General features: G+C 38.1%; 4 protein-coding genes and 1 long non-coding RNA gene across 8 annotated transcripts; 2 read left to right on the top strand and 3 right to left on the bottom strand.

Moving 5' to 3' along the window:
- Window positions 1-976: 976 nt before the first annotated feature.
- Pxn (Peroxidasin) lies at window positions 977-10,655 on the bottom strand. Its single transcript, XM_081983807.1, has 19 exons — window positions 10,289-10,655; window positions 7,009-7,224; window positions 5,795-5,866; window positions 5,504-5,739; window positions 5,139-5,450; window positions 4,692-5,089; window positions 4,495-4,638; window positions 4,240-4,440; window positions 3,931-4,184; window positions 3,643-3,818; window positions 3,360-3,586; window positions 3,083-3,303; window positions 2,902-3,025; window positions 2,585-2,850; window positions 2,292-2,531; window positions 2,002-2,235; window positions 1,580-1,846; window positions 1,313-1,522; window positions 977-1,258 (listed from the first exon to the last, which is right to left on the bottom strand). The coding sequence occupies exons 1-19, from the start codon at window positions 10,471-10,473 to the stop codon at window positions 1,096-1,098; spliced, it is 4,146 nt and encodes a 1,381-aa protein (XP_081839933.1). The 5' UTR covers window positions 10,474-10,655; the 3' UTR covers window positions 977-1,095.
- A 377-nt stretch (window positions 10,656-11,032) lies between these two features.
- Hgsnat (Heparan-alpha-glucosaminide N-acetyltransferase) lies at window positions 11,033-13,758 on the top strand. Its single transcript, XM_081983810.1, has 9 exons — window positions 11,033-11,488; window positions 11,538-11,763; window positions 11,926-12,070; window positions 12,176-12,380; window positions 12,431-12,714; window positions 12,780-12,949; window positions 12,998-13,184; window positions 13,242-13,381; window positions 13,544-13,758. Exons 1-9 carry the CDS (start codon window positions 11,315-11,317, stop codon window positions 13,714-13,716), a joined length of 1,704 nt encoding a protein of 567 aa, XP_081839936.1. The 5' UTR covers window positions 11,033-11,314; the 3' UTR covers window positions 13,717-13,758.
- Window positions 13,733-15,497, bottom strand: Phyhd1 (Phytanoyl-CoA dioxygenase domain containing 1). Of its 2 annotated transcripts, none has more exons than XM_081983819.1 (5): window positions 15,338-15,497; window positions 14,801-14,950; window positions 14,480-14,744; window positions 14,005-14,250; window positions 13,733-13,945 (listed from the first exon to the last, which is right to left on the bottom strand). In XM_081983819.1, exons 1-5 carry the CDS (start codon window positions 15,359-15,361, stop codon window positions 13,764-13,766), a joined length of 867 nt encoding a protein of 288 aa, XP_081839945.1. In that variant the 5' UTR covers window positions 15,362-15,497; the 3' UTR covers window positions 13,733-13,763. The 2 variants fall into 2 exon arrangements, with proteins under 2 accessions (XP_081839945.1, XP_081839947.1); XM_081983821.1 differs by lacking the exon at window positions 15,338-15,497 and adding an exon at window positions 15,054-15,185.
- A 151-nt stretch (window positions 15,498-15,648) lies between these two features.
- On the top strand, window positions 15,649-17,086 carry LOC145731836 (uncharacterized). Its single transcript, XR_014178885.1, has 2 exons — window positions 15,649-16,036; window positions 16,710-17,086. It is a non-coding gene; the product is annotated as an uncharacterized LOC145731836 (long non-coding RNA).
- Window positions 17,076-20,186, bottom strand: LOC145731825 (uncharacterized). 3 transcript variants are annotated; one of them, XM_081983811.1, is made up of 9 exons: window positions 20,032-20,186; window positions 19,850-19,973; window positions 19,591-19,792; window positions 19,325-19,541; window positions 18,851-19,014; window positions 18,320-18,610; window positions 18,047-18,263; window positions 17,798-17,996; window positions 17,076-17,730 (listed from the first exon to the last, which is right to left on the bottom strand). In XM_081983811.1, the coding sequence occupies exons 1-9, from the start codon at window positions 20,037-20,039 to the stop codon at window positions 17,569-17,571; spliced, it is 1,584 nt and encodes a 527-aa protein (XP_081839937.1). In that variant the 5' UTR covers window positions 20,040-20,186; the 3' UTR covers window positions 17,076-17,568. The 3 variants fall into 3 exon arrangements, with proteins under 3 accessions (XP_081839937.1, XP_081839939.1, XP_081839940.1); XM_081983813.1 differs by having other exon boundaries at window positions 18,320-18,592; XM_081983814.1 differs by having other exon boundaries at window positions 19,850-19,985; window positions 20,032-20,167.
- Between the last annotated feature and the right edge of the window lie 5,124 nt (window positions 20,187-25,310).

Here is a 25,310-nt window from a genome sequence, read left to right as displayed (position 1 = left end):
TAGAACCCTCTACAAGGTTTCAAATGTCTTAAAAGCAGTCCAGAACCTTCAATGCTTTTCAAACTGTTCACAAATGCTCCTAAAGTAGTCTAAAAAGCTTCTAAAATACTACAAAAACTCTAAAATGCTTCCCAAGCAGTTGAAAGCCTTCCAAAATCTTTAAGAACACTCTAAAGGCTTTCAAATGATCTTGAACTAGTCTAGAAGCTCTCTAAAAATTTCAAGGCAGTCTAAAAGCTTCTGTATGCTTCTAAAGCAGTTTAAAAGCTTCCATAAATTTGTAGAACCGTCCATAAGTTTTCAAATGCTTTAAAAGCAGTCCAAAACCTTCAATGCTTTAAGACCTTCCAGAAACCTACCAAATGCTCCTAAAGTAGCTTTAAAAAGGTTTCAAAATACTACAGAAACTCCAAAATGCTTATAGAGCAGTCTGTCCAAAAGCTTTTCGAACAGTCTAGAACCTCTCAAAACATTTCAATACAGTCCAAAAGTTTCCGTATGCTTTTAGAACAGTTTAAAAGCTTCCAAAAGTGTCTAGAGTTCAGGTGTACAAGGTTTCAAATGCCTTAAAAGCATTCCAAAACCTTCAATGCTCCTAAAGTAGTCTAAAAAGATTTCAAAATACAACAAAAACTTTAAAATGCCTCTAAAGCATTCCAGAACCTTCAATATGCTCTTTAAACTGGTCAAAAACCTTCCAAATGCTCTTCAAGTAGTTAAAAAAAATTATGAAAGTTTTCAAAATAGTCCAAAATCTTCCGTATGTTTCTAAAGCAGCTTAAAAGCTTCAAATAATTTCTAGAACGTGAACACAAAAAAAAGTAAAAAATGTTGCATCTCTGAAAGAGTTTTGTGTTTTTTTGAGGAAAATGATTTTGCTTTTTAAGCACTTTTTTTCACGTTTTTAGTGTTTTTTAATCCGGACTCTAGTGATATCACAATGTTTAACGGTATAAACTTATAAAAGAAACACAACTTTAATTAGGGTATAAGTTTTAGTTAAATTTTTTCTGACAACATCAATACACGTCATTATAAACATTTAGTATGAAGTTAACACTGGTTCGCAGTGCAATAAGTGGGTTAGTCTGAACATCAAAGCTCGTCCACCTTCCTCAAGACCGATTCCAGCCGATCTTCCAACTCCTTCACCTTTTGCACTAAACTTTTTAATTCAGTGCTATGCATTACTTCGGAATCTGAGCTCCTTCTACTTCTCGCGTTCAGTCTACTTATGGTGTTCAGTTGGCCGGTATAACTTGAACAGTTTCCGGTTAAAACTTGAAAAGAATGAGTTGTAAAAAAGCCTTACCGACAATCTGAACAACATTCACTCCATAGTTTCAGGTCAACTTTGGGGATTTCCTCGCATTTAACTAGGCCACCTTGTACTTCAGGTAGGGTAAACACGTCCTTAGTTATTCTGGTGATATTATCACCATTGTCGCACAACACTCTAGCTAGGGAATACTGTTTGATTTGGACTAATTGTTCCGGTTTGAACACTGAAGGGTTTTCGTACCTGCATAAGTATAAACTCTTTTCACTTTTTTCCTTGGAAAATTAATTGAAAACCCACCAGAACCTATCTCCATCCCGTAAAGTCCTGAACTGCTCCAACAGGAGACACTTAAATAACGGACCTACTCGACCTCCAGGTACCGGGTCCTCCAAAATACCACCCACGAACACGTCGATGTTGTCTGGATGTCCGTACAGTGTTTCCAGCTTTTTTCTGACATCGTAATCGGAGATTTCGCCGGCCAAGTCTTCGAATCTGGTCACTTTTGGCATGTGGCAAAAATTACGGTACGCAACGTAACCGGGCAGAGCATGGTCTCGAGATCTGTAAATTTGTACCACTTTATATATTATAAAACTTGCCATCAAAAGGAAGAATTTTGGTTTAGTATGATCATCTGGAGATTATAAATAATACATCAGCTAAATTTTTTTTTGCTGATCACTTGGAAATCCAAATATTCCAAATCAATCAATTACCTATGAATATTCATAGCGGCAAGATCTAGGGCGACAGCATGAGCCGTTTGAAACAACCTCTCGGTCAGGTCCGTATTCAAATTTTCGGTGGGCATTTTCTTTTTGGCTGCCGCTATAAACATTCCTCTTAACAGAGGGTCGATGCCTCCTTCCTCCACAATCCGCCATGGCGCGAAAAAGGCGTTATGCAGAGGCAAATGCCCCTCTCTAATCACGGTGAAGTTCCAGTCCAATCTAGAGAAGAAATTATGGGTTAAGTGGTTGTGAAAACAGGTTTTTTTGGTCCAAACCTTTGTAAAATGGGGTTGATTAGGGTGTGTCCGAACCTTAAGGCGGCCGTGGCGAAAACGTTTGAGATGCTTGGGTTTATTAAGGGGTTATAGTCTTCATACTCCCCTAACTCTTCCATACCATGAGGACCTACAATGAATTTGAGCCATTGTTTGTATGTTATGTGCTGGATGGCTGCCCCCACTATTTTCCTGGCTTCATGATACAGCATATCGCTATCCCAGTGAGGATTTAAGATTCTAAAACCAAATTTCTATCATTCTTATATTATTACACTGTGAACGTTGCTCACCTCAGTTCTCTAGCAAGTCTATTATGTTCCCTCATCCATAAAGTATGGAAGGCGGTCAGTCCGGCCTGTTCATTGGCGCGTATGTCACCGGCCAGAAAACAGTTTACGTCACTTTCAGACACATTTCTTCTACAGTCCATTCCTTGCCCTCCAGCGTATGGCAACAGGGGTTTCTTTCCTTCGAAAATGGGTCCTTCCTTCAGTCTTCCTAAGGGCGCGTCCAGGTCACGGACTTCTCGAGCCAGTTCTTCGGAAAATCCATAAACCTATCAAACAAAATAGTTTTATCGTCCTGATGATGACGGTTTGTATCTTACCATAGAAGCGTCAATGTAAGAGGTAAGCTGGTTAATCTGTTCCCTATGCTGGACCGTGTCGAAGAAAATTGAGGTCATTCCGGATCCACAGATGGAGCTAGTTCTCACAAAGTCAATGCACCTCCTGAAAAAATTTAAGTCTCAGAGAATGACTCAGAACTTTAGTTCCAAATATGGCAACCTATTGGAAATTCTGGGGTCATCTCGAGGTACATCCATTGGATAACAGGGAGCAGCATACTCGCAAGACTTTTTACAATCAATCCCATCCCAACTTTCTGAACTGACGCTAGGCAATGCGTGGTCTAAGTCATGATCCAGGAACTGACCCCACTGCATTACCATGTGGGTAATTTCTTGGTCCGGAGTGATTTTACTTGTAGAAATTAGAGTGGTTGAAACCTTTAAAATGTACATTTCAGTTACACTGGAACACTAAATAATTTGACATAATCAACTTTTCTGGATGATGGTTTACGGAACCCGTTGTATAGTTTGTTCCTATTCCAACCCACTGGTTGGGCAAACCCATCCTCGTATATGGGTGTTAGTAGTCTCCTAAAAGCTGTCAAACTTGAACCCCAAGTGGGGTGTTGTAGATTGTTACATCTACCATCAATACTACGATACTTAGAGTGGAAACACATGTCTGTACAGTTTATGGCTCGACGATGGGCTGTACAACCTATCAAACAACTCAATTTTTTAAGTAAATTCCTGATTATCAAGTGAAAATCAAACCTGAAAGTCTGGCGATTAAGTCAAGCTTCTCAGGGGATAATATTTCGTGGTAGTCAAATTTTTTGGTGTTGTTCATGATCATACGTCCTTTGTTCACGTGTTTTCTGATGTTGACCAATGTTCTTTCGTACACCTCTGCAGCTTTGGCCAGTTCTCTTGCCGGGGCATCTGGATATCTGAAATCACGAAGATTATTTTTGTTGGTGTTGCCATTCTAATTTTTGGAGCGAACAGGATTTTATAAGGAAACCCAACCAAATAAAAAAACCAAAACAAAACATTACCGACCTGATGATCCTAAACAGTTCAGAAGACGTAGGGTTCTTGTTATGTAAAAAATTGTCAATGGTGTTATTGATAGCCTTATCAATTTCCCTCGATGCTTCCGTGAATGCTATTTTGATGAACTGATCTCCTGAATTGCCTACAGCCCCTGTAGTAAGAGTCGGATCTACCTTTACGGTCACATAACCGGACGCTGAGTCTCTTCCATGTTCATTGTTGGCTATACACTCGTATCTACCTTGATCTTCTGGCGCCACCTAGAGAAGATTCTTTCGTGATTGTTTTAATTTCAATTCAGAATTCAAAGCTCACCTTGTAGACGTACAAGTTGCCAGTAAGACTAATTTTGAATCGTCCTGTTCGTTGCATTCTAGAACCGTCTTTTTGCCAGGTTATTCCTGGGTTAGGGTCTCCAGTTGCTTTGCACGGTAACTCGATAGTGCTGCCTACTAGTGCTTCAATGTTGTAAGGTTTGTAGATCAGTTTGGGTGGTCTGGTGTCATGTTTAAACACCTGAAAGTTTTGAGTTTGATCTCTGGGTAATTCACACTTTAGTTTAGTTCTAACTTTGACTTTGGCGCTGACTTCTCTAGCTCCTAATTCGTTCCTAGCCTCGCAAATGTACAATCCTGAGTCTGCGATTTCAGCGTGCCGCACCTCCAGCAAACTACGATCATTGTTGTAGAACACTCTTGCGTCTTGAGGTAACACCTTGAAGAATTCAAAGTCAGTCTAGCAAATGCTTACTGAAGGTTGAGGCAAACCTCTAGGTCATCTTTGAACCACGTTATCGAAGGTTTAGGCGTACCAGAAGCGACACAAGCCAACTTGATGATACTCCCAGCTTGAATGTTTAAATTCTCCGGCTGGACAGTGATAATGGGTGCCAATTTTATGAACACATTTGCCTCTTCCCATACTCTGCCTTTGTCATTTGAGGCCTCGCATCTGTAGGTTCCATGGTCTGAACCTTCTACATGTTTAATGATCAAAGAACCACTTAAATCTTGATAGCGTCTGGATGAAGGTTCAATCTCCCGTCCGTTATGGGACCACGTAATTTTTGGTAGGGGGTACCCTACAGCTAAACAATCCAGCCTCACTTCTTCAGTTCCTGGAGTCACTGAGACTGTTTTGGGGACTGTAATCAGCCTAGGAGCGTCTAAAAAAATCATGTTGACTTTTTGAAAAAATCATGATTTTGTACTCACCATACGTGCCAACTTGTTGATCTTCAAGCACCTGGTTGTAAACCAACATCCTTGCCTTCCTGGACCTAACCTCACCTTCAGGGTTCTTGGCTAAACACTCGTAATACCCCACATCCGTTTCTTCAGTGTTCTGAATCATTAGAGTACCATTATCCATCAGTTTGTATTTTTTCTCATCCGGGATCAACTCTTTGTCTTCCTTGATCCAAACGATGGATGGTTCCTCGTCACTTTGCACTGAACAGCTAAAGATAGCGGTTCCTCCTAAAGTTATTTGGACATCCTGTGGATCCTCCATAATTTTTGGTGGTTCTGTGGAATATACCAACTATAAAAACCTTAAGTTGAAGTTCTAGACAAAATACCGCAGTGAAAGTGTGATGGTTCCATGTTAATGATACTCATTCCAGACATTTCTCTAGGTTGTTCGCAAATGGCGGACGCTTGCAGTTTGGTGTGGGTTTTGCTGAGCATTCTGGATAACCAGGCGATTTTACAGTCGCAGATTAGAGCATTGTGGTCTAGACGTAGAATCTTCAGTTTGGGGAGGTTCTGGAAGGCTCCTTTAGGAATTTGTTTGATGTGGTTGTTGTACAAATACCTAGAAAACCAATTTTTAGGTAATTTTCTAGTTGTCTGGAAGGTGAAGAAGTTACAGCCTGTCCAGTGAGGGGAGATCCGAAAACGTTGCAGGTTCAAAAGCTTGTAGTTCATTTCCTTGCAAATACCTGCAAATTTCAATATAATGCTTTATGAAAAAGTCCAGAATTTTCACACAATAATAAAGTCAAATATTATTTTAATTAAGTACATATGTTCATAAAGGCTTATTTACTAATAATTGCTTTTATCAACCGGATAAACTGTCATTGGTGTTCGGAACCATTTTTGGAATTGACCTTTTCTGAATTGACTGTCACCGATGTAGATTTAGCCAAAGTTTCGTAGCATTCTACTACTTCTAGAAGGAAAAACTGAAAATTTGATTTAAGTAAACCAATTCCAAAGTGCTAAATAAAGTAAATTTTGAAAAAATGTGACATTTACTAGCTTATTTTAGAGTAATTTCAGCGAATATGCCATAAATATTTAACCAGATGTATTTACATGAAAAATTGCATTTTTGTTTATACAAAAATCCAAAAAATTACCGGTGTTTGCTTTAAAAACTCAACAGGAAAAATAAGCTGCATTGATCAATTATTGGTAGAACAAGTACGCAAAATAATTCCCGGACTACATTTTTACCAGGAAATCAAGTTTATATAAACTTTAACTTAACCTAAACACAGTCATCTGGTTTCTAAGTGGTGGTATTAAAATTCCACTTATGGTTTTGGGTTTCGTTTTTAAGCTGATTGCGGCACAAAATGCTGCAGAAGCCTTTATAGGCACGTTTCTACACGGTTTCGGTCATTTCCAACACTTCTAATCGGATTTTATGCATTATTTACGATTGTAGTAATCCGAATACCCCGTAAATTGCAGCCAGTATCAATTTGCCTTCGGTTCCCCTTTCTTGATAATGATGTGGGTACCTAATAGAGGTGACTGTTCCCGTTTCGAGTTGTTTAAGCAAACGTACCCATATTTATTCAAGTAATTTTAAATACGCGTTGTAAATCATAATGAACCGTTGTATACCTACACGAATTGAATAATGCAATTATTGTAGTTGCAGAAACCGGAAGCAGAAATTTGGAAATTGGTTCAGAATAGTTATTTGTGCAACTAGGGAGGAAAGTGCAACTTTTACTCCCTAAGTAATGAAAGTGATATTTTCATCAGGAAAATTGTATTTTCTATAGGGGTCGTAGAAAAAAGTCATATTTTACACCACACATCTTGAGTTCTCTAAGTAAATACTCACAGTTTTTCGAGCTTCTTTAAATGCCTGAAAGTACCACTTTCGATACTGCTGATCCTGTTTTTGTACAAGTACAAGTTCTGTAGATTGTGGAGCCCTTTAAAAGTATTATTGTCCAAGCTGGTCAGTTGGTTGTGGTTGAGCAGCATGGATACCATTGCATGGTTTGAAGTGAAGAACCCTGACGGTATGTGGTGGATTCTGTTAAACCGCAAGTCCCTAGAAAAGACAAAATATATATTTTGACACACTGTATTTTGATGATAAATATTGGTTTAAAAATGAGTTAGTTATCTAGTTAACTAACAGACCCGTTTTTAAAATCGAAAGCCAAATACAACTTGGAACAATGTTCAGTTTTGTTTGATGCATTTTCGATTCTTATGGTAAAACTTATTACTCTACTAATTTGTTTAACTAAATATCTACCAGAACTACTTTTTAGTTTATTGTAGCTATTTAGCATATTTTAACCTAACTGAAAGTCATATTTTTTTGACAAGTTTAAATAGACTTCTTAGTGAATCGCCCTGTAGATTGTTAACAATAAAAGGATGGTAATAATCTGAGAGAAATTAAAAGGACGGAACGAACCCTTTATTCGCCCATTTGGGACGGTTGATTAGGTTCGAATGGGTGTGTGGGCATTACGTGCCTTGTTTTTTGGAGGTTAACGGAACCATTGTTTTCGACCAATCGTAATTAAGGCCTATTGTTGTGCGTACGACTATTATTTATTAATATAAATGTTAGAGCAATTTATAAAAATAATGTGCACTTATTAAAAATTCTCTATTGTAATTTGGGAAGTTCATTTGTTGTTTTCTTACCAGTAGAACTAAATAAAAAGTTAGGATCTGACAAGGTTTTTGAATAGTTTTACAAGTATTTAGCATCAGGCGTTTTTCAAAGATTTCTTATTGGTTTTAGAAGAGTTTAGAGGCTTCTGACCGCTTTGTAGTGTGTCTTGGAAAGTCTCAGAAGGTTTGTAGAAGATTCTAGCAGGGTTTCTGAACGGCTTTACAAGTATTCAGACGCTTCAAGCATTCAAAAAGATTCTCAAAACTTAATAGAGACAGTTTGCAACATATCTGAAAAGTTTTACTTAATAAATAAGGCTTCAAGGTTTTGTTATTGGTTTTAGAAGAATTTAGAGTATATGTAGCTGAATGTGTGAACAGGATATTCGTCTACAATGCTGGAAAAGAACCTAAAAATAATCAAAAAGTTTTACAAAAACTCCACGTTTCATCAAAAATAATCTCATCATAAGGAACTAAAGATCAGTGTTTGTGTTATTTAGCACCAGAAAAGCATCCCGATCAATGTGTAAAGAAACAAGGATTGATTGATTTGAACCGCATGCGGTCCTGTGATTGGCCCCATGATTAATGGGTTATTAATAAGTCCATTATCTTACAATCGTGACCTGAAACCGATTAAGAGGCAAAGTTTCGGCCGCAATGATATCATCTTTGGTAGTTTTTTGGCGCGCAATTAAAAATGTGTTTTGTTAATGACAACCAGAAGACTCCACGAATGCTCTGTAAATTAAATTGTAATAAATCTTCAGTTTAATCGACTTTTTTTTATCTTTTGGCAACAATAAGTAACCCGGAAAAAAAATTGTTTATGTTTGGGATAATTGCTTCAGATGTGATGAAATCAATTTAAACCAAATTGTGGTTCCTAGTAATGAGGCCACTTAAAGTAGTAATATATAGTATTTGGTGACTATTATGATTAAGAGACCTGGTAAGATACAAATCAAGGCAAATGGCGGTTACGTCATCAGTTGTTGTTTGTGAGAGTAGTTCTGAGTTGAAATTGTGTAGAAGAGACTTAGCAATAGTGGTCCTGTACTACAAAAAAAATTACAAAATTTTTGTGTGTTGGTAATTAGCGCTATTATTATGATTTGAATTATCTTATAAATAAGCCTTTCCTCTAGAACTTCATTGGTACACCGTGTACATAAAAGAGAAAATTGAGATGGAGAAAAGAGTGTAAAAAAACTAACAGTTAAAGTAAATAATTTAAAAAAATTATAGGAATAATATAGGTATTTACATTTCTGTAACAAGCAACAATGGCGCATAATAAAACAAAATAACATCTCTTGGTGGTTTAAAATAACTTGGGCGTCGTTATGAGCAGTTCTTGACATTTCAAAATACCGAAGTACCTAAAATAAGTACTGAGACCCACTTTTATTGGTCAACGTTCGTCATAATTATTATTATCCCAACCAAAATCATTTAGCACGTTCTGTAAATATTGACAGTTCGAATAATACCCGAAAAGAGCATGTGATCATCGATTTCAAGTTCGTTGGCTCCGTTTACATTAGCATTTTTAATCCGGGCACTTGTTAATATATGTTAAAGATGGTTTATATCACACTCAGACCGAAAAAATATGACGGTTATTGCGTAAACGCATTATTTTTAGATATACCGAAAGTCCCCCGAGTGTTACATTAGAGATATAACTATAATATTTTTTTATTTATAATAGTATACAGAACTGGCTATTTGATTGATTAAACAAAAGTGTTGTTGTTAATGGACGAGATTCTGTTTGAAAGTGTTTCGAAATTTTGTATCGAAGAAAATTTGGATGGAGTCAAGTCCGGTGATTTTGCCGGCCAATAGCCATTACTGTCATTTTTTGACTAATTTTTACAGTTGTTTGATTGATTTTGTTTTTCTTAAAGGTGTAATATCTCAAGAACAGGCAAAATAGCAGCATATAGAAGAGGAATAGCTAGCCATTCTATTACTTTTTATAAGTTGGGAAGTTTAGAGTTGCAAGATTGTCAAAAATTATAGATTCACATAGACATTCTGAAAACTTTTACTTAAACTGTTTATTTGGAATTTAATAACCGAAAATTTTTAGTCTAATTTTTTTCAAATCCATTGTTCATAATTAAATACAAATTAGATTTTTTACAATTTTTTACCAGATGTTGCACACAACTATAGATTTTTTACGTTAATATAATAATAACCATTATTTCACCCACTTCATTCAGGTCGAGCAGTAGATCAGTTAATTAAAATTCAAAATGACACGATGCATTACAGGTAATTTACTGTATATTAACTCCTTAAGCCTATTGTGTCTTTAATGTAAATTTTATAAAGAGATGTTGTCAGGTGATTAACTCTTCTGTTTTGTTAATTTTACGTTCGGTTACTCATTGATCTAAATATATCCTTTACTATGCACATTAAATTATTTATTTCTGTCTTTATTATAAGTAAAAAAAAGTTCTTACAGTATGAGAGCTCTGTCTGATACTTTGGGGACTTTATCCAGCCCCAGTTTCATGCATCTAACTGTTTTCTTAAAACAGGAACATTCTTTAGGACACTTCAATGGTGAGTAGTTTCTAGTGTGACTCTGCACTACCGCAGTACCAAACAGGAGTAAAGTCAACAGAACCACCGTCCACGGACACATTGTTGTGAGAAATATCGAGCTCGTTTAGGTCCGAATGGCGCGGCGGTACCACAGGCAGTACCCAGTGCATCCACTACCGAACTGAAAGCAGCAGGAAAGCGAAAACGAGTTGAGCTACGGATTCGATGAAGAGATTATTATACACGGGTTAAGAATAAAAGCGGTTAGACCCCAAACTGTGGGTTATTTTTAGTCACGGAAAGCCTGCGCCTCCCCTCCTTAATGAGATCACAGTGATGGTACTACTTTACTGAACTTTTGATTTTAAAGGGCGTATCAACCTTCAGTATTATAGGTGAAGGTAGTTAGTAGATAGTGGCGACATCTGTGTTTAAGTTGAGTTTGATGGACAATGTAGATGTCACTATAGTTGTCTCCCTAATACTTTACTGAATAAATCTGTTTACTTTCCTCAATGTTATAAGAAAACTTTTCTTTTTCACTTTTCTCTCAAAACTAAAATATTTAACAGAAAAAAGTTTCATTCATAGAGTAGTTACTTTGATTTTTCGTATATTTTAAGTTTTGACACTCAATTAAATAAGTAAACTTTGACTGATCTAAAAACTAATTCCAAGATTTAAATTAATTTAACTAATTCAACTTTTTTGAAACTGGTATTGCTCGAATTTTCGCTGATCTTGACCTCTTAAAACCAGTTTATGCATAATTCAACGGGTGCCTGTCTAGGTGTATTTAATAAAAGAAGCGAAAGTGTTCATTCAATCCTTTCCACTTATAAGATTATGTCGCAGATAAACTTATCACTGACAAATCCAAGTGTTTTTGTTTTTTTAATTGTTTAGTACTGAGTTGCGATTAACGGGGATTTCAAGTGAAAATGTATTGGAACTTTATCGATAACTACTCAGGGGATCGGTACGCCAACATTGGAGAGAAAGTCTACGACTTAAACCAACTGACACTGGATCAGTACTATTTTACCATCACCACCACTCCTGAATCAGATTTGAAGAATGTTTACCTCTACACTCGCCACAAAGAATGTTTTGAGGTTTGTGTAAACTCAGCCATTTAACTCAAAACTAACAGACACACCACAGTGTCCCTATAAATTTATAGATAAATCAGTGACCAACACAACAAAAACCAATCAAATTCTTCGCCTGGCCAGTGATTATCGGAACTACTACCCTCAAAACTTTCAAGACAATGTAATATGCGACCTAGAAGATGAGTTTGGACAATTTGGCGTGTATAACATTAAAGTGGACAATCTGACTACTTGTCACGTGGATGTAGTCAAAGAACCCGTCAATGCCTACTTGCGTAAGTTGTTATGTTGTTCACCAACACAAATGGCGTCTACGTCATCAATCTCATACATCTCATTGGTATAAGACACAAATTGATGGAATAACATATATTACAATGACGTGACCGCCAATTGTATTCGTTTGCTTTATATATTCATCTGTTTTTTGCATGCAGCTATCCTCACGGTTGTTCTTCTTCACATTGCTGTTTTTGGCGTTCTTTACTTCATCCTTAAGTTCTGGCACGAGTATACTAGAGATGGGAATAATGTAAGAGCTAAGAAGAAGGATAGAGTGATGTCCTTAGATGCTTTCAGAGGGTAAGTATAGTTCTAATTCTCCAGAAATGATCTCTAAAACTTCTTCAAGGGGGTCTTAAAACTTTAAACCATTGTAACTTTAAAAAAATAGTACAAATCCAACAGGATCAGCATTGTCATAATGATCTTCGTCAACTTCGGAGGTGGTGGCTACGATTTTCTGGAGCATGTAACCTGGAACGGCCTCCACGTGGCAGATCTGGTGTTCCCCTGGTTCGTTTGGATCATGGGAGCATGCGTTCCCATCTCGTTACTCTCCAGTTTCAAAAAAAACGTGCCCAACAAAACCTTAATGTGGAATGTTTTTAAGGTAATTAGATTTTAGATTCTAATTTATCAAAATACAACTTTCTGAAGTAGAGGTCCGTGAAATTGTTCCTCTTGGGAATCTTTCTAAACTCCGGGAATAACTTGTACTCGTTGAGGATTTTTGGAGTGTTGCAACGGTTTGGAGTGTGCTATTTTGCCATCAGCACCATTTGCATATTCACCATGGACCGGAACTTTACTCCAGATACAAAAACTGGGATTTGGACACAGTTTGAAGATGTGCTGAAAGTGTGGAAGTCTTGGTTGATTTGTTTGGTGATCTTAGCCCTTCACACTGCTCTCATTTTCTCTGTAGCTGCACCAGGTTGTCCCAGGTAATTATTTGTACACTTATCATTAGTTACCAATGTCCATACCATAACAGTAAAATATTTTGTAGTGGTTATTTGGGTCCTGGGGGATTACACAAAAACCGCACTTATGAAAACTGCATAGGTGGAGCTACTGGTTACATTGACAAGCTTCTTCTAGGGTCTCACAACATCTACCAATACCCGACCATATATGAAGTATACGAAGCCAGGCCTTTTGATCCTGAAGGGGTTGTTGGTATGTCTCTTAAGTCTTGATTGACCGAAACTAATTAACTAGCACCAGGTTGCCTCACCACGATCTTCCAAGTGATGTTGGGGGTACAAGCTGGAGTTACTTTGCTGGTTTACAAACAGCATCTTCAAAGGATAACTAGATGGTTGACTTGGAGCGTCATTCTTGGTGCGATTGGTGGTGGTTTGTGCGGGTTTTCCCAAGAAAACGGTATCATACCAGTTAATAAAAATTTGTGGTATTATAGTTAACTCCTAGATAACTTATTATGATTGCATAATGGTCATGTTTATAGGTCATTGTCTTTTGTTATGGTAACCAGTAGTTTTGCCTTTTTCTTGCTGTCGGCTTGTTATTACTTGATTGATGTGAAGAAATGGTGGTCAGGAAAGCCAGTACTGTTTGCAGGGATGAATGCCATCTTGCTTTATGTCGGTGAGTTAGAAATTTTGTGTTGTAAAAGTGGATAGTTTGTGATTGGTCAAAAAAGCAGCTTTCAACTTGCTGCTTTTTATTGACCAATCACAAACCACAGTGCTGAGAGTGCCGGAGTTAGTCTACCGCTTTTACTAATTCGGCCAGAATTTATTCTTTCAGGTCATGAAATGACGGGGAACAACTTCCCAGTAAGATGGTACTACTCAGAAGATTCGGCTGGTGAATGGAGGCGCACCCATTTTATGGCTCTTCTCTCTGATACTTGGGCCTCTGATTTTTGGACGCTTGTCAGCTACTACTTATACAAAATTGATTACTTTTTTACTGTATAAAAAATAAAACCACTGATTGTATATAAACAAAAACTGTATTACTAGATTTAAGTGTTTCGATACAAGCTTAGGAAACCACGTCCATCTGAAGGTGGTTGCAACCAGTTTTGTTCTGAATACGTCGTGTCCTTTTGTTCAACAATGTGAAAAGTGTAGGCATGCCTGGACTTGTTTGACTTGTTCGGTTCGCTGAAGTGGACAACCTGTCCGTGGATCAGCACCAGAGAACCTTGTTTATATAAAATTGCATTATTGATTGAGGACAACTTGATTACATTATACCAGTACCTTTGGGTACCGGAGCTGGAGCAAAATCGCTTTTCTGATAAAAAGGTTCAGGAGCAGTGTAAACTAACAGATCCTCTGACTCTTTATCCGGGTTTCTAATGTACCGTCTATGGGTACCGCCCTTGTGAGACCCTTTAGCAAACCACAAGCATCCATTTTCCAAAGTGGCATCGTCCAAAGCGAACCAATATCCCACCAAACCCATTGGTTCAGTGTACAAGTACCACGAGTCTTGATGTTTGATTACTGCAATAGAAAAATCTTAACCTATAGCATTTTTTCAAAAAGGAATGTCAGTTTTACAAAAAAGGGCGTAATCTGTTAAAATATTCAAATTAAAGTTTTTTTGTTTCACATGTAACTTTTCTCTATCTTTGTCAAGAGCATTGATTTGTATTGGTTTTCTCTTCTTTTACCGTTAATTTCCTATAGACAATTTTGATCTTTTACTGAACATATTTTTGCAAAAACGAACCTTCACTCCCTATTCCTGGATTTTTAAAAATATACATGGACTGCACTATGGCTGGATCAAGAAGCCCCAACTGGAACGCGCATTCTTTCACTTTTTCGCTCAGACTGACCCCCCGGAACACCGGATTTAGTTCGTGTAGAGCGTGTCCGATTTTGTTTAAAGACACGTTGGGGTCCACCAGAAGGTTTCCTTCCGGATCTAGAGCGTCCGCTTCGTAAAAGTAGCTTATCTTGTCCCCACTGTCCAAAAAGTACCTGTTCTTATTCTTAAAACCATTTAGAAGTTAGAACAAGTTTTTAGGTTGTTAAAACTGAAAAGTACCTGTTGGTTTTCTGAGTCCTTAGTACTGAACACGGTGCGGTTTGACTCTGTCGGCATCGACTTGATCAAGTTGGAGGCTTCTTGTTTTAGTTCCTCCACCTCTTGTAGTGTCAGAAAGTCTTCGATGATGACGTATCCGTCGGTTTCGAACTGAAATTATCACAGTTTTATCCAAAGTCTGTATTAAAGTTGCATTATTATAAAAGAGAATACTAAAAAAGTTGTTTAAAATCTATCTAATAATTCCATTTACCAGCACGGTAATTAAAACCTAGAGCAATCACTTTACATGTTTTTGTCTGAATTGTTGCTTAACAAAGGTCAAATAGCAATTTAAAAAGCTTTGATAAGACTATTAATTGATAAGACTGCCATTAACTGCACCAATCATCACTAAATGGAGTATTAGTCATTTCAGAATTAAAAAATCAAGACTATTCTTAACTAATTTAGGAAATATGCCAAAAAAGTATTAATCACCTAATCTATAATTATAACTGAAAAACATCTGCCAACCCCCTTACATTCTGAACTTACCCTCGTTTTGATGTTATCATGCATTTTGCTCACTTTATACACACTCTCGAACACTATATAAATTAGACCTAAACTGGGCGTGTGGTATCAACATGAGCCGCTTTCCAGCCGACCATTTTATGCACATTAACGAGCATATGTGCACCAAACTTTTTCCGATGTGCGTTCCCAGTTCACATTTTTAGACGTGAGCTTGGTACGCAAACGCCTTCTCCCTTTTCCCCTGGTGCACCACCCGCAATATTTGGGCTTCAAGCACAAGTCATTGTTGTTTGAGGTTAAACACGAAATAATTGTTTTGGTTTCTGCACTTCCGAGTTAAAACATTAAATAACATGGATTGTGGTAATTTGGAAAGTGCCAATAGCCGATTATCATCAGATTATCGCAGGAGGTTAGTTAAAAACACTTTTTAATTTTTTTAATTCTCAACTTTTCTTCATCCATAGTTGATTCTTAAAAATCTACCTTAACATCTGTAAATAATTTTACTTAAACTTAAAAAACAGCACTGAAAATTTGTAGTTAATTTAAAAAGTTTAACGACAAAAGTGACACTGGCACGAATACTTGACGCAAAACCGCAAAAAGACAGTTCCAGGCTGCGAGTTCCTGTTTCGAGAATTTGCGCTTCATGCGTGGGGTTTGGCGCTTTGACAAAATGTCGGCTGGAAAGCGGCTATGTACGACGATCCGAAAGTAAGTCTGTAACAGGGTTGCCAGAACAGTTTGAAGTGATGTCGCTATTACATGTTGTGAAAAGTCGCTAGCATCACTGCTGCTCATATACGTTCGACCAACCTTTTATTATATTACGTTACGATGACATTTTATCAGCAATATTATTGATATTTTATGATTATTTTACTTAAATCAAAAAGTCGCTACATATCACCACTTTTTCGTAAATCGCCGCTACGATTTCAGACAATTAAAAATTCGCTATTTTAGCGACAAGTCGCTACGAATGGCAACCCTGGTCTGTAATCTGTATACTATATCCAAGGACGGTAAACAGTACAGGAGTGCTTAATCCCATAAGCGCAATCTTGCCGGTATCGGCTCGGGCCGGTGACGATTTTTACGTCACCATGGGTCTCTCGCGTTTGCGCGATTGTTTTGCGCGATGCGCGATTGCAGTCGATCATTCACGAACATGATCTCGTACATAGCATCTCGGGCGAATATTTAGCGTATTGTGCACCCGAAGGCCCACTGTGACGTCAGAATTCATTCGCCGCCGGGAAACAAAATCGGCCGATCGAGCAATCCTGTACTGTTTAATATCCTTGTACTATATCCACCATTGGTTAACCGGAATTCAATCGCTTTAAAAGTCGTACCGTGTGTCTCTGTCTTTGTCTATTTTTAGTTTAATCAAGTCCGGCTCTGACTACCAGTTTCGGCGCTCCATCATCAGACTGCTTTAGTCATCTATGCTTCGGTCAAGATCAGAAATAAATAATGTTTATACAGCGCATTTTTACGAAAATGTATTATTAGTTTGTGTGCTTTACCGTTGCAATTTTGTCCAGGAAATTACCAAGCGTATTTTCCAGATTTCCTGTATGAAAAAGCTTTGCTAATGAATATGGTGTTAATCGGCCAAATAGTTTCTTAAAAAGCAAAAATATTCAAAGTGTTAAAATGATATTTTGAAACATTTGCATTTTCAATCAATCACACTGTATACGGAATGTTAATAATAAACTTTATATTCTTTATAATAAAACAACAGTTTTAATTGTGAATATATTCCATTTTATTACACCACGTAGAATCGACCTACAACCAGAGTAAAACGGGCGCTATAAAATTCACCAGTAAATATCTTCGGCCAGCGAAAAAGGAGTATAAAGCCTTAAAAAAGTCTTATTTACTTACTAATTAGTATTACATAACATAGTTAATACGTACGACTGACTAGAACACTAAATAAAATGAGCATTTCAACATTGACGAGTTTGTCTTTGCTTGATAATCATTTTAATCAATGAGATTACATACACCAATACATCGAAACATACGCTTAATTGTATCATGCACGTATAGGAAGAAATCCGAAATTGTCTTATTTGGGGTGTACCTGACAACAAAATGGCATAATTTGGTGGCAAAGCAGTGGTTCCCTCCAACACATCATCAAGGCAATTCGGAATAGTTTCTATACATGTATGTAGTTGAGTACGGGAAATAAAATGCTCGTTTCAGTCTTAAAAACCGTCATCAGTCTATGTGGGTTTCGGAAAGGCAGTGAATCCGCTTCGTTCGGTGGGCGGGTCGTCCGTATCGCTATCGTCTTGAGGCTCTTGACTTTCTGGCAGTCTAATAAAAGGCAAATGCTCGCTACCGCTCCACATTGAGTAAAAATTAGTGTGTAATCGTACTGCGTCCTTAAAAACATCAGGCAAACCAAAATATGGTATTTGCGTTGCACTTTATATCTTCAACAAAACTTACCGGGCCGCTACCTTCACTAGTTGAACCCCTTTCCGAACCACTGGCTGTGGATCGGCTATGAATTGACAAACAAGAGGAAGAGTCTGTGGAGGAGCTGCTCTTTCTCGAGGTGATTGGAATTCCTGGTGGAAAAATGTCAAAATGGTCCGTGGTGGTGGAACCACTGGCGTGAGGCACGTCCACCGACTGCCAATTACCCCTAAATCCACCAAACAATGACTTAATTTTTTTTAATCTTTACTTAAGTACCGTTGAGAAGGAAACAGTCTTCGATGCATCCGATCCTCGTGTGTTTCACCCCAAGGATATGTGTGACCCGGAATTGTGGTGCTGGGTATCGAAGACCGACTCGGACGACAAGATAATAACTGTATAGCCTCAGACAGGCCCTCCACACTGGGCAACACTCCTCCTGGTGCTGTTGGGGGTTGAATGGGCGGGGCTGACGCTTGAGAAACGAACGACTCTACGTCCCCCCACAACCACTTAAAAAAATTAATCAGGTTCAGTTAAAAACAATACCTGGTGTCGTACTGCGACTCCTGTCCTGCGATCCACCACCTGGAACAGCCAATTTACTGCTGCCGGGGCGTTCACCCCCGGTCCAAGCGGTGTCGTAGGGCATGGACCAACGACGGGCAGTGCCTTCGGTTTTACCGCCTTCAGAACTACCCATCTCGGTGGCAGCGGCTTCCGACCATCGTCTCGGTCCACCCAACGGAAATAGAGGAAAATGTAAAGGCGATCGTTGGCCGCCCCTACCTGGGAATGGCAGTTTCATGGTGTGCAATGGGCCTGGAGTGGGAAATGGACCTGATGTTTAAATAATAATGTTAGCAGTTATTTTTTTTTTGTTTTCACTACATGTGGAATCTTAAAATATACCAAATCAAGATGTTCTTTAACTGACAAGCTTAATTTACAATGTGGCACTGTGAGCTGATTTAATCAAGCTCCAGCAACAAATAGTTGAAATAAATAAAACACTTCCAAAGGCAAAATTAAAATAAAACCATATTTTTTATTTGTATTTGTGTTATTCCACTTCTATACCTCTTAGAGTTTCAAGAGGCCCAAAACTCCGATGCATTTCAGAGAACCCATGTATAGGACTAGGACCCCTAGCAGATTCTTGGTAAGGTGAAGAACCCCTAGTGTCAGCCATAGGGCTGGGCTGTCTAGGCATTTCCTCCATGCGGGGACTGGACATTTGTGACCTGTTCAATTCCACCATTATAATAATAGACAATGCTCTTTATTTTTTCAAATAATGATTTACAAACATGAATTTACAACAAGCTGTACACAAAACAAATATAAAAATGGTTACATAAACCTTCTAAGCTAGTTGGCTGCAATTCTGAGACTGTAAGCATTTGTAATTTCTGAAAAATAATGTTGCCTTATTCCATTTTTTCTCTAACTAACCAGGCAACTCCTTGTCTTGCCCCTAATACTATACAGATCAAGTATACAGCTATTCAAACACTCTAACTCACTTCTTATCAAATGTTTGCTAGTACTTGCCTGCTCTCATGCTTACTGAAGCACTGCTGTACTGTTGCCATACTACAGTCTGAATTATGCACACCCCCTGGGGTGGTTTGACATGAGGGGCACATAGCCATAGCCCCAAAATTCTCACAACTTGCTATAGAAAACTGGTATTGTAAATTAATAAAAGTGAGTAGATTTTCGGCGATTATGTGTTGGTTGTGCTCCAATTGACGTTGAGCATCTGCCTCTGTGTACAATTATTAAAATTTTACAGTATTTCTAACAAAAGTTATTACCTGTAAAAGTGTCCCCAATACTCATATCCTGCATGGCAGCAGCAATGTGGTTCTTGACTGAACTGCTAGCAATACCAGTGGCTCTAGTTAGTTCATCCCAACTGTTCAAACACTGACTGGCCATTGGAATATTTTGCAGTTGTGACAAGTTGTACAGGGACTGGGCGAGACGCATGCCGGCTGCACACATAGTGTTGAGCATCTGTAAGTTGTTGCTACACCAGCCTGCTGCACAACACCAAACAGTAAAGCTACATACTTGCAAATAACCAATCCAACTGTTGAGGCACTCGGCTGCTGCCACTTTTAAGGTGTTGGGACTCAACTGCTGAGATTCTAAAGGGTCCGAGTGTTCTGGGTCCGGTGGAGCCCCAGCCTGATGACTGATTTACAGTCTAAAGTTTGGTTTGGCCTTTGGAGTGCTTAAAAAAAGGTACTTACCTGTCCATTTCAGGCCCGGTGCGGAATTATAGCTGCATTACAAATATCGACCAGTAGTTACAAGTCCAAACACAAGTTTTATATGTGTTTTTTTGATAAAAAATCAAAAAATGGTAAGTAAATAAACACTACAAAAAAAACCTAACCTAATTAAATTTTCAAACGTCAAACTGTCATCTGCTAGAGCGGGGCGGATCCATTTATAGTGTTATCTCCGTCAGGTATTTGAACGAAGACAAAGACAGACAGTTGTGCTGGTGCAGGTTTCTTCCATCTACTCTTCTCCATTCGATCGTCGATATTGTGCGAGTTCTATCTGACCTTGATAGAGTGCGCCACTATTCGGCCCCCGAAATTTCTGTCAGTAAATCAACATGGCGCATATGGTTTAAATTTCCAGTTTGTTGTTAAAGTTTTTCACAAATTTTCGTGGTTTTTCTGGCGATTTCAGTACGAAATGTCGTGTACTCAGTTTGCAGGTAATTGGGAACGTCGAGTTTGTGCTTTCTGAGCGGTCCATCAGGTCCTGGAGGATGGATGCCGGACATCACCGAACCTCGCATCAACCTGTGAGAGTAATTGTTTATGCAGTTTTAGTTGTTTATTTATATAGTCAATGTAAAATTGATAATTTTGCATAGCAAAAATGCGGAGGAAATGTTTAACAACGCTAAAAACCTCATTTTGAGTCAGCAAAGCTGCCATTTTCAGTTGGATATTTACGTTTTACCGGGCGCTGTCAAAAATCTAGTTTTGTCACTGTCACGTGCACAATCATAGAAGTATTAATATGCTGTGAAAGAGTGAAAGTGGAAGTATAAAAAAACAGTACTTGAAGCTGAGCTTAACCTCACTTTTTAATTTTTTTAATTAGTTTCAATTAAGTTCTTAGTTTTGCTTAGTATCTATTGGTGGTCAACATATTTACACAATTTTTCGTTCGGGTTTTAACTTGGCGTAATTCTCATGATGCTATTGGAAAGAAAACGCTACCACCCGTCTCTTGTCCTTCTGGTGTTCGTTATAATAACAATATAATTACACTTTGGGAGCGGTTTGATTGAATTGAAACCGTCTCCTTGTCGCGCCATCATCGCGCTAACAAAAGACATCCAACATGGCTGCCAACCAATGGGAGCCCGTCTCGTGGGGAGAACAAAGGGCAATACGGGCGAAGCGTTCCCATTGTCCAGTTGGCCGTGTGCTTGAAATAACAAACGCGAATCGATGGGTTTGGATATAATAGAGCTGTCATTCTACTAAAGCCAGGGCTCCTTTGTTCCCATTTTTGGAGGATCTAAATTTGGTTTCCACGGCTTGCGTTTTGTTTTACGTTGACAGTTTCCAGAAAACTGGGAGGATTAACTTGTCTTTGACATGTTTTTTTTTTAGTCGCGTTGTCACTGTCAGATTGGTTAATAGGCAAAAAGTCGGGTGAACGGGCCGTATTAATTTGTCACGTGTGTCGCCCCCTCTAATCTGTGTTTGCGTTTCTTATTAGCCGCAAATTACGACGGGCCCGTGTTGTTTCATATATCTTGGCAGCCGTCAGGCCCCTGTATACTAAATGGGCCGTAAATTCGTATTTAAACGGGGACGAATTACTTGAGATCCTAGCTAATATTTTCCTATAATGGGAGTCTACAAAAGTCTTCAAGCAATGCAAGTTTAGGTGTTGATTTAATATTCCTATGATTTTCTCAGAGTCTTCAAAACATACACTCTCAACATACCCACTTCAGAAAAAATAGGATGAGTTCTAATTTGGCTGCTATGCCAAAATACAAACTTTCAAATAATTTGCAAGTATGATTGGCACTGAATTGGAAATGCAGATATTATATTTATTGTTAGTTTACAATGTTCCTTTGTTCTAGTCAAAACGAGCTGAACACTTACAATAGATTTGCTTATTTAAGTTTGCCTAGAATTGTTGTCAAAATGTTTATTGGCAGTTAGAAACCCAACTGGTAAGATACGAACCAAAGAAAATGGCGGTTAGGTCATAATCTGCGTCTTTAGTTCCCATGTAATTTAAGCATTATTTAATTCTGACGTCATACTTTTGTTGCTTTAGATTAAATCGTTTGTTTTCACCCAATCTACGAAGTAATAAAACTGTCAGGATAGAAACTTGGGTTCGGCTGATTTACATTAGCCTAATGGAGAAACATACCATAACAAATTGCAAAGAAGCATCAAGCCGTTTAATACAATTGCACTGTAAAACAGGCTGCATATTAGTCAACAAGGAACCATTGTACTGATTTATTACTTCGTCGATGTAGCGAATAAATTTTATTTTACAAATTTTGCAATATTTTTATATTCTTTAAAAACACCAGAGTGAGTAGTAGATTTTAAACCTTTTTAATTTTTTTTACAGTTTGATGTAACTTAATCTGTAACGTATCGTTTTGTGTGAAAGCCGAAGTGAAACCACACATTCATACATTTTAAATCATCAAATAAAAGTTAAAATTATCATTTATTTTAAGATTGCCAATGGTTGTATGGAGTTGATATTTTATTAATTGATACTAGTGGTAATGAACAGTGAACGTAGACAAAGTATAGTGTTATCCTTTGTTACTGGTTACGAAGATAGTGTAGTGAAAGATTTATGCCCGGTTTCTGAAGATCAAGCTTTATCGGTTCAATAGTTATGGGTCCCATATATTTATTTGTTCAATAACTTTAATTGGGTTTCCGACCTATAAAATTGTAGAGCTGATAAGAATCGGACAGATATTTTTGTGGTTAGTATGCCGAAAATGATTTGGCCGTTCAATAGCATGGACAATTTCCACTGAAACATCCATTTCAGTTAACAACACAGAAAACAACAAATTGGTGTTATGTGTATTTGTGGATCAGATGTCTGGTCGTTTTAGCTGAGATATCTTTTCCATAACTTATGGAAGCGAAAGGTTTGTTGGACAAATAAGACAATTTATCGATATTCTTATAGGAAAAATTTAGTGAAAACTCAAGACAATCACTCAATTGTCTATCTACCTGGACTTACGTCTCTGAATATGTTTCTGATAATTATAGAGTATAGTAGGAAATTTAACTAATAACACCTGAACGATGTTTTTACCAAAAACACAATGGACACGTGCTCTGTTCAGAGTTACTACGGAAAAAACCTGGGCGGCATCAAAACTCCGTTGATAACTCTTGTATTTTCCTATTTGTTATCGTATCCACTCGTTTCTTTTTGTATTTCGTTACAACATCGCGGGATTGTTTTTTTAACAAATACCCGCGAGTATTGTTTAAAACGATCCGACGCTGGCAAAATAAACTAGCCTGGACACGCGTCTTTCTGCCTTGGAAAATTTGCCGGTGTCCGAGGAGTGGGTTGCTGAAAATTAGATTTTGTTTATTTTCTTTCAGTTTCTTTTTTTTTCTTTACAATGTCGAATTAAGCGAGTTGACAGTGGCTCTTCAGCCAGTAGTATTTACAACAAAAATTGGCAACATTGTTCCTTGCTCTAAGAGACTTAAAAGGTATTTCCTACATAGAGCCGCAAATGTCGAATAAAATATAGATGGCATAGAGTGACGGCTGACGTACCGGCGGTGTTGTTTTAAGGATTTCCCCTTCGGTTACGGCACTCCAACAAAGCCCTCTCGAACGACAAGGGAGGGACCGGGAAGCGCTAAGGGGACTGAGGGGAGGTGGAAATTAAATCGGCCGAAAGTGGCAAAGCCCCTCCGAACTTCGTTTCGGCCCTGAAATGTTTTTCTTTGGGAGTAATTTATTTTTACCGCCTGTGACACACTGTACGGCTTAAAACAACACGGTGACACGCTTACGTTTTTCTATGTCTCTTCCCGAATATTATACGTAACAATAATAATAGGCGTGATTAATGGTGGTGTCTTCACGGAAAAACAAAAAATCCGTGACGGAACCGGGTTTCTGCTTGGGAAAATCAGCTTAACAGCTTAAGTACATCTGTCGACAGCCTGATTGTAATATTATAATCTGGCTAAAATACCTGTGAAAGTACCTGAGTATATTAAAGAGCTTTTAAGGGTTGTAAGCGGCCTAAAGCTGACTTGGGTGTATAAAGACCGCCCGCGCTTTGTAACAAACAAACCCTCACGTTATTATTATCTCATTAAAGTCACAACCATTTACAAGTTAGGAAATTGAAATCGTGACTGTAAAGTGCTGATTTAGCTTAGTCTGGTGTGAAAAAAATGTATTTCCAACAGTTTAATTTTTTTTTGTTTGTTGTTTGTTCTATTGTCAAGAAAATTTGAAGTCAAATGTGATGTTACTAAGAACTTGCTGGAATTGCGATTAAAGTAAATCCACATGTGCAACATTTGCTTAAATTACAGCACTGTTCGTAGTTTGCGATTGGCCAAGAAAAAGCAGCAAGATGAAAGCTGTTTTTTTGATCAATTACAACTAGCCACTATGCTGAGAAATGATTTACATCGCCTATTTGAGACTATGGGGCCTGCATTAATGTTAAGTCCACAAGTTCAGCATGTGCAGAAATCACAGCATTGTTGGTATAGTTTGTGTCACAACTCAACACAGTGAGTAGTTTGTGGTGGCTTGTTCATGACCAATCACAATATATTTTTCACTGCACTATCAGAAAATTTGGTGGCTGCAACATTGATTGATATAGACATCGTTAGGCAAAACTTGTATGGGTTTAAATCTGTAAAGGACTTAGCAATTTTAAGATTTAATCGGAAAAAACAATACGGCAATAATGTTGTGGGTGTCAAATTACTGAATATTCCGACGGGAGGTCCGGGACCCACTGCCTACTTGTCCGTCTCCCGTTTGACGTTGACGTTTAACATCTGCAGACACCCGAGAAGTTCCCCGCAGGACGTCTGATGTGCTCCTATTAGTCCTTATGGGAAACCGACTGGGATCTTTCGACAAATACCGCGTCCCATCAGAAAGTGTGACTTGAAAAGTGATTGCGTTTTCGCGTGGATATTCTAATATACTTAAATAGCCCCGGTAGACATTGAGGTTCTGGAATAACATGGGAACGGGCACGTTTAGAACTCGGGCGGATATTTATTTTGATTGAGACACGATATATTATTAGAAGCTTAACGACTTGATTAGTCGTGGGTAATAATAATGAACTCGCTGCTCCAGTTACGCTAAATAGGGAAGGGTAATATATGCAAAGATGGAAAAAGGAAAACAAAAGTGCCTTCCCCTCTCATTCCCCCGAGGGGATTTCGGTTTTCGGAATTGGTTTTCGGAATGGATATGTCTTATCAAA

The sequence above is a fragment of the Ips typographus genome, linkage group LG7, assembly GCF_016097725.1.
Source record: "Ips typographus isolate SLU linkage group LG7, UJ_Ityp_2.0, whole genome shotgun sequence".
Taxonomy (NCBI): domain Eukaryota; kingdom Metazoa; phylum Arthropoda; class Insecta; order Coleoptera; family Curculionidae; genus Ips; species Ips typographus.
Note: the sequence above shows the minus strand (reverse complement) of the source record. Positions and strands in the feature narration are given on the sequence as shown.

Bases quoted from the DNA above. Each gene is read 5' to 3' on its own strand.
- Pxn (XM_081983807.1), bottom strand. From the start codon at position 10,473: ATGTGTCCGTGGACGGTGGTTCTGTTGACTTTACTCCTGTTTGGTACT. The intron at 5,867-7,008 runs GTGAGTATTTAC...TGAAATTTGCAG, and splicing joins TTAAAGAAGCTCGAAAAACT to GTATTTGCAAGGAAATGAAC. The intron at 4,639-4,691 runs GTTTGCCTCAAC...GAATTCTTCAAG, and splicing joins GGTTCAAAGATGACCTAGAG to GTGTTACCTCAAGACGCAAG.
- Hgsnat (XM_081983810.1), top strand. From the start codon at position 11,315: ATGTATTGGAACTTTATCGATAACTACTCAGGGGATCGGTACGCCAAC. The intron at 13,185-13,241 runs GTATTATAGTTA...TCATGTTTATAG, and splicing joins CCAGTTAATAAAAATTTGTG to GTCATTGTCTTTTGTTATGG. The intron at 13,382-13,543 runs GTGAGTTAGAAA...TTATTCTTTCAG, and splicing joins TGCCATCTTGCTTTATGTCG to GTCATGAAATGACGGGGAAC.
- Phyhd1 (XM_081983819.1), bottom strand. From the start codon at position 15,361: ATGCATGATAACATCAAAACGAGG. The intron at 14,251-14,479 runs GTTCGTTTTTGC...TTTCTATTGCAG, and splicing joins TCCAGGAATAGGGAGTGAAG to TAATCAAACATCAAGACTCG. The intron at 13,946-14,004 runs GTACTGGTATAA...TATATAAACAAG, and splicing joins TCCAGCTCCGGTACCCAAAG to GTTCTCTGGTGCTGATCCAC.
- LOC145731825 (XM_081983811.1), bottom strand. The intron at 19,015-19,324 runs GCAAGTACTAGC...GGAATTGAACAG, and splicing joins TTCAGTAAGCATGAGAGCAG to GTCACAAATGTCCAGTCCCC. The intron at 18,611-18,850 runs GTATAGAAGTGG...TTTAAACATCAG, and splicing joins GCCTCTTGAAACTCTAAGAG to GTCCATTTCCCACTCCAGGC.